The 7,320-nt window shown below is 34.0% G+C and overlaps 1 protein-coding gene across 1 annotated transcript; it reads right to left on the reverse strand.

The window, feature by feature from the left end:
- Positions 1–626: 626 nt before the first annotated feature.
- LOC127122677 (uncharacterized) lies at positions 627–2,000 on the reverse strand. The gene has a single exon (XM_051052977.1). It carries the CDS (start codon positions 1,998–2,000, stop codon positions 627–629), a length of 1,374 nt encoding a protein of 457 aa, XP_050908934.1.
- Positions 2,001–7,320: the final 5,320 nt, after the last annotated feature.

The following is a 7,320-nucleotide window of genomic DNA, read 5'->3' on the forward strand; positions in this document are numbered from 1 at the left end:
CCTACAATCAATGCACATCCTCCAATTACCATCCTTTTTAGGGACTAGAATAATAGGGACAACACAAGGACTTAAACTTTCTCTTACCCATCCTTTACTTATCAATTCAGCAACTTGCCTTTGTATCTCTTGAGTTTTTTGTGGATTGCTTCTATATGCTGGCCTATTAGGCAAAGATGCTCCTGGATTGAGATCAATATGATGTTCAATTCCTCTTATAGGTGGTAAACCACTTGGCACCTCTTTCGAAAACAATTCTTTAAATTCCTGCAAAAGAGACTCAACACAATTTGGAAATTTTTTTCATTAGAAATAGTGGTTAGCAAAGGCACCTCCTTGCAAAAGAGCAAGTACAAAGGCTAGTGTGACACAATTGCTTTTTTCACATCTCTTTTTTTTGCAATTAAACTTTGTTTCTTTTCTCTTTTATCATTCTTTTTCTTTTCATTCTTTTCTTTTTCTTTTTCTTTTTCTTTTTCTTTTCTTTCTTGATCATATTTTTCTCTCATTTTTCTTTGATCTTCTCTCACCTCACTAGGATTTAACGGTACAAGATTGATCTTTTGATCATGATACATAAAAGAGTACTTATTGGAGTACCCATCATGATTGGCTTTTCTATCAAATTACCAAGGCCTACCTAATAACAAATGACTAGCTTCCATTGGTACTACATCACACAACACTACATCCTCATATTTTCCAATTTTAAAATAAATCTCAACTTGTTTATTAACAAGCATTTCTACACTTTCATTAAGCCATTGGAGTTTGTAAGGCTTAGGGTGAGGTTTTGTCTCCAATTTTAGTTTAGAAACCAGACGCGTGCTTGCAACATTTGTACAACTTCCTCCATCAATTATTAAAGAACAAACCTTTCCTTGCACAAAGCATCTTGTATGAAAAAGGTTTTCTCTTTGACTTGTATCCTCCTCCTTTATTTGGCTTCCTAAAATTCTTCTCACCATGAGTAAATCTCCACTAGGTATTTCTTCTTCAAACTCCTCATCATAATCACCATCCTCCTTTTCAACAATTTCTTCATTTTCTTCCATAAGCATAGTTCTCTTTGTTGAACATTGAGATGCAATATGTCCTTGGCCTTGACACTTGAAACACTTAACACTTTTGTTAGTTGAAACACTTGAGGAAGAAGATGTAATAGTTTTACCTTTGTTTTCAACCGTGGCTTCCTTAGATGATGAAGCACCCTCCTTCTTTGTTTTGTCCTTCCAACTTTGAGAATTGAAAGTGGTGGAATTTCTCCTTGCTTGGCTCTTTCTTTTGAGTTGTTGTTCCACTTTGATAGCTTGGTGTACCAATTCATCCATTTCAACATAGTGATGAAGTTCCACTATGTCACTAATGTCATGATTTAGACCATGGAGAAACCTAGCCATAGTTGCTTCATCATCCTCCTCTACATTAGCTCTAATTTTGAGAACTTCCATCTCCTTGAAATATTCTTCAACACTTTTAGAACCTTGAGTGAGTCTTTTCAATTTGTTGTGCAATTCCCTATGATAATAGGAAGGAACAAACCTTCTCCTCATGATTCTTTTCATCTCTTCCCAAGTATCAATTGGTCGTTCTGCATACCTCCTTCTATCTTTGGTCAATTGATCCCACCAAACTAAGGCATACTCCTTGAACTCAATAGAAGCAACCTGCACTTTTTCAAGATTAGAATAATTGTGACAATTAAAAATTTGTTCAAGTTTAGTCTCCCATTCTAGATATGCCTCCGGGTCACTCTTCCCAACAAAAGTTGGAACTTTAATTTTTATGCCCTTCAAATTATCTCCCTCTTGTCTCCTTCTACGTCTTCTTTCCTCCTCATCACCACTACCATCATTAGAATTTTGGGGCCTCCTTTCCAACTCATCAATTCTTTGTTGAAGTTGTTCACCTTGTTCTCTTAACAATCTTTCAAAATTGTCACGCATGGCTGCGATCTGAACAGTTAAAGCTGCTATTCTAGGTGAAGGTGGACTAGACATAAGTGTGAACTATTTGTGAAATTAGGAACAAGTGTTTAAAAATGGACCTCACTACTCTATTCACGTGTTTACACTCAATCACTCGTGTTTCACTCAATTTTTTTTATATTTTTTTTTTGGCTTTTTTTAATAATAATAACACTCTGCCTTTTACCACTCAATTTTCTCTTTTAGTTCTTTAGAGAAACCAAAATGAATCAACACAAAGAAATTAATTTCAGATGATAATCAACACGCAAAAAACTTTAAAAAACAACAAACTAAAAAAAGACTCTAAAACAAAGGAAACCAGGAGAATTTTAAGAGTGTGGCAAGAAAAAAAATAGAATCTTTTTTTTTTGAATCACAATCTTTAACAATCAGATCCCTTTTTTTTCAATATTTTTTCTTATACCCTTTTTTTTTCGAATTTTTTTATAATGATAAATGGATAATAATGAAGAACAAGAATATAGACAATTTACCACATTTCAACCCTTTTTTTTTGGAATATGCTCTGATTACCACTTGATATGCACTAACTTTTGAGAGTTATGCATTTCCTTCAAAATTCCTGAAACAACTTTGTTAACTTTTGGAATATTAATTCTTTTGTGACTCAGAGGAAGTAATCTGCCTTATAATTGAAAGAATGACAGAATTTGATACATGCATATAAAATAAACGAGACTGATATGAAATAAAGGAGAAATAAGAAATGGAATTAAGTAGAAGGGGCACCACACTCTTTCTAATCCAAGAGAGAATGATAAGCCTATGGATGAGGATCACCACAAGAAAAGGATTTCTTGATAAGATCAATTTTGGTCCAATCCAGAACCTAAGAGCAAATACTCTCACTTACACAATGTGTAAACTTGCCAAAATTCATTGATCCAAAAAGAAGATACATGCCTCCTTTATATAGGAATGACTTAAGATGATGAAATACGTAAAAGTTAACTCCTAAGAAAACAAAAGGATTTCAGCCACTAGTTATCATGATAGTGGGTTGAGTTATTACAAAGAAAGAGCAAAATAAATAAGAGATAGTGGGGTTCTTGAAAGGGCAGAATAATGGCAATTCTTTATTTACCACTTCTCTTGCAATTTTCGTCCATTATAGTGTGGTTATTGGTATTTCCTTTATTTTTATTTATTTATGCATTATTGGGCCTTTTATCACATGCTTGGATGATAAGAATAAACTTGGGCTCTTTTTCTTCAATCTGGCCCATGCATTCTATTGACTTGATCATGAAGTGAACTAAAGCATCATTGACTCTTCTTGCACGTGCCCTTGTCATAGGACCTCCTAAGCTTTGCATTGTATCATTTATGTCTTGGATTACGTCCTCATCATTATAGGAGAAGGTTAGAGGAATCAAAGCATTAACCTCAAGGGCTTTGATTCCGAAAGAGTAGGATTTAATTTGGATTCAAAGGATTAGGGTTCTTTGTCATTTGGCTCTGATTCAGATTATTCACGAGGAATTAGGTTGTTTAACTATGATTTTGGGATTAAGAGTAAAAAGGTGAAGAAGATGATGTAAATGTTTTGGACATTGAGGATCTGCCGCCGTCGAAGGCGACCTCCGACATGGCGGAGGAAGTCTGAGCTCAGATGGAGGGACTTTCTTCGTGTTTGAATTTTAATTTAATCTTGAGTTCTAACACGTGAATAACATGCTTCACATGCTTGTTCCTACACATGTGTCCCTTGGCTTGGCTGGGTCACTCCAATCCCTTCAGCATTGCCTTGTTGTGATCTTGGGATTTTTGGCCCAATTTCATGTTGTTCACACCCTCCCCCATGGTTCACACTCCTACTTCATTACTGATTGATATTTTGGGCCCTGACTTGGGCCAATGCTAGATGCACCCCTGTTCTTGTTTCATAACCTTCTGTTTGACTTTATTTTGACATTTTAGTTTAATATTTTTGTTCCTTTTATTTTTGCTATTCTTTTTAATAATTGTGCATGATGATATAGAAATTAATTGATAGTATTAATTAGTTTTTTTTAACATGATTAGTTGTAATTAGATTTAATTGGATAATTTAACTCTTGATTAATTTTTGAAAAATGAATAAAAATATATGATTTAACCTAGTTTTTCTAGTTTAGGTATCTATTGTTAATTGCACATGATCAACGTTGATTTCGAGATTTAACTGATTAGAATTAACGTCGTTCATAATTTTTAGGTTTAATTTGATCTTTTAATTATTGTTTCTTGTTAGAACTTTGATGTTGATTTCTCTGATTAAATTGCACCTAACCCATGGCATGTTTCCTTAGTTTAGGGATTATGTAGAATCAATTGGTATAGTTTGACTGATTAATTCCTTATGTATGTTGTGTACATAATTCAAATGATCTTTTTGCATTCCCATTGGTTATGTTGGTCAAAGTTTACTTTGATCAACCAAATCCTTTGAACTGTGCTAATTTCCTAAGCCTGTTTAAGTCAAAAGACCCTTGATCACTTGATAGGGAAAGTCCCTTCTGTTCAAGCTATACTGGATCTCTGGAACTCAAGACCTCAAGATTCAAATTCAAGTTCAAGTCTTCAAGTCAATGTAAGGCATTCACATTGTAGAAAAATGACCCAGTAGAGAAGGAGTGAGAGGGAGAATTCCTATCCTCATTTTGAATATCTTTGGGTATGGGAAAAATGACCCAGTTGCTCAGAGTATTCACCTCTCATAGACTTTAGTATAATTTGAATCAAATGATCGTCAAGTCTCTTCTTCACAAGCAACACTTTATCATAAGGAGCAGCAATAAGAGTATTCTTCGACAACTTTCCAATTATGATGAGTATCACATGCCATGAGCCTTAAGTAGTAAAAAAAGGGTGTGAGGGAGCATTCCTATCCTCATTCTGAATATCTTTGGGCATGGGACAAATAACATTATTGCTCAGAGTATTCAGCTTTACTCATAGACTCCAACATTGTTTAAATCAAATGACCGTTGAGTCTTGTGCAACATCATTCTCAATTCCCTTTTGGTTTAAACACCATTTTTCCTGTTTAAACACCAGCCTTTTGGTTTAAACACCACTTTTCCGATTTAAACACCATCCCTTTGGTTTAAACATTGTTACCCTGGTTTTAACTTCACATTCCTACTTTCCTTTCAGTTTAAACACCGCCTTTTTGGTTTAAACACCATTGCTCCAGTTTGAACAACCATTCTTGGTTTAAACATTATTACCCTTGCTTTGGTTGAGCACCATCACCATTGCATTAGCATAAACTCCATTTCCGATTTAGACACTGACCTTTTGGTTTAGATACCGCTTTTTAGGTTTAAACACCATTGCCTTGCTTTAAACGCCATTTTTCAGGTTCAAACACCACTACCCGATTTAAACACCACATTTTCACCCACCTTTCAGTTTAAACACCACTCTTCCAGTTCAAACACGAACCCTTCGGTTTGTAAGTTGTAAATGCGCCTAAGAGGGGGGGTGAATTAGGTGGTTAAAAATTCTTCGATCTTGTTTCCGGTTTATGGTTATTTTTCGTTTAAGTGCGGAAAAATAAATTGCGGAAAGTAAAAAGACACCGGAAATTATAGTGGTTCCCTTCACAATCCGAAGGTACATCCACTCCCCTTTCCACACGAAAGAGATTTCACTATAGTTAGAATTATGGTACAGCCTATTCACACAAACGGTGATGCCTACTATCTAACCTATAGGTAAACAAGTGTATGAAGAACAATCCTCTTCAACACCAACCCTTTGTGTCCAACAATCCTGGATCACAAGTCAAACAGAAATAATTCTATGAATGATTTGAGTAAAGTATAGTACTATCAATCTTCTCTTGATTGATCTTCTCCTTATGTAACAATCACTTTAATAATGTACAAGCAAGTGTTCAAGTGTATGATGAAACTTAGATGAATAATATATGAAAGTTTGATGCACAAGTTTTACACTTTTGAAAGTTTTATGAACACTTTGTGAAAATGAATATTTTATGTAAATGATTGTTTTTGAAGTTTTATGCAAAGGAGGTGTCTTTGAAATTCTGACATTATGATGTTTATATATTGCTAAAACATCTCTACAAAAAGGTATCAATGATGAGGGGATGCCATGATTCATTTGAGAAAATTTTTAGACACAACAAAAGTAAAAAAAAAAAAAACTGTTTCAAAACGCCGCAAATTACGGCGGTTCAAAACGCCATAATTTACTAACAACTGCACGTTTAAAAATATTCAAATATTCAAATTTCAAAAGGATAAAAAACTGTTTCAAAACGCTGCAAATTATGGCGGTTCAAAACGCCATAATTTACCAACAACTGCATGTTTAAAAATATTCAAATTTCAAACGCTGCAAATTACGGCGGTTCAAAACGCCATAATTTACCTACAGCTGCATGTTTTAAAAAATATTCAAATTTAAAAAGTAAAAAGGATTTAAAAACAAATCTTTAAAAGCATGAAACTCATGGCATATATTTTCTAACACCCTTATAAATCTTCAAGACTTTAAATAATATGAAATCTTGTTCTCGCTTCAATGTCTTGATCCATTTCCTTTTTGAGCATGCATAACATCTTGAATGAATAATGTTGTCTTCATCAAAACCATTTAGAGGCTTGCCTTCACATTCTCCCCTTTTTGATGATGACAACCCAATTTTGAAAGTTTGCTCTACTTTTGTTTCTCTAACACACAAGGCTCCCCCTTGATCAACGCTCCCCCTAAATTCATGATTTTTAGAGAGTCTTTTCTAGCTGCATTTTGTTAGAGAAAAACAAACACACAAACACATATTTCTTCTCCCCCTTTGTCATTAGCAAAAAGGAAGAAACTTAAAAAAGAAAAGCAGACAAGCATACACACATTATGTGATCATTAGATAAGTCTTCAAGCACATGTACTGACCATAAACACATATACCAAAAATATTAAAAATTCTGGATTTTTAAAGCTAATGCAGAAGTGCTGTTTTGGAGGCGTTAACCTGTTAACTGATTCCGTTAACCTGTTAACGGGCTAAAATTTTCAAAAAATAATTAAAAAACAGCAGCTCTGTTTGAAACAATGGGAAAAGATTTTTTTAAAAAAAAATTCACAGAGTATTAGCACTTATCAATACGCAACTTTCGATAAAAAAAAATATTTTAAAACGGATAATTTTTTGATATGCGAAAGTAAGAAAAACTAAAAACGGCGAAACGGAAGTGCTAGCATTGCATAACATAAAAATTGAAAATCAACATATTTTAAGATACTATACCACAAAACAAGCAATGTTAAGAAAGGTTAGATGTCACCTTCATTGAGAATACCAAGTTCTCGCCGAATC

Source organism: Lathyrus oleraceus, chromosome 2 (genome assembly GCF_024323335.1).
Source record: "Lathyrus oleraceus cultivar Zhongwan6 chromosome 2, CAAS_Psat_ZW6_1.0, whole genome shotgun sequence".
Lineage (NCBI taxonomy): Eukaryota > Viridiplantae > Streptophyta > Magnoliopsida > Fabales > Fabaceae > Lathyrus > Lathyrus oleraceus.

Excerpts from the sequence above, each read along its gene's own strand:
- LOC127122677 (XM_051052977.1), bottom strand. The coding sequence starts at position 2,000 with ATGTCTAGTCCACCTTCACCTAGAATAGCAGCTTTAACTGTTCAGATC.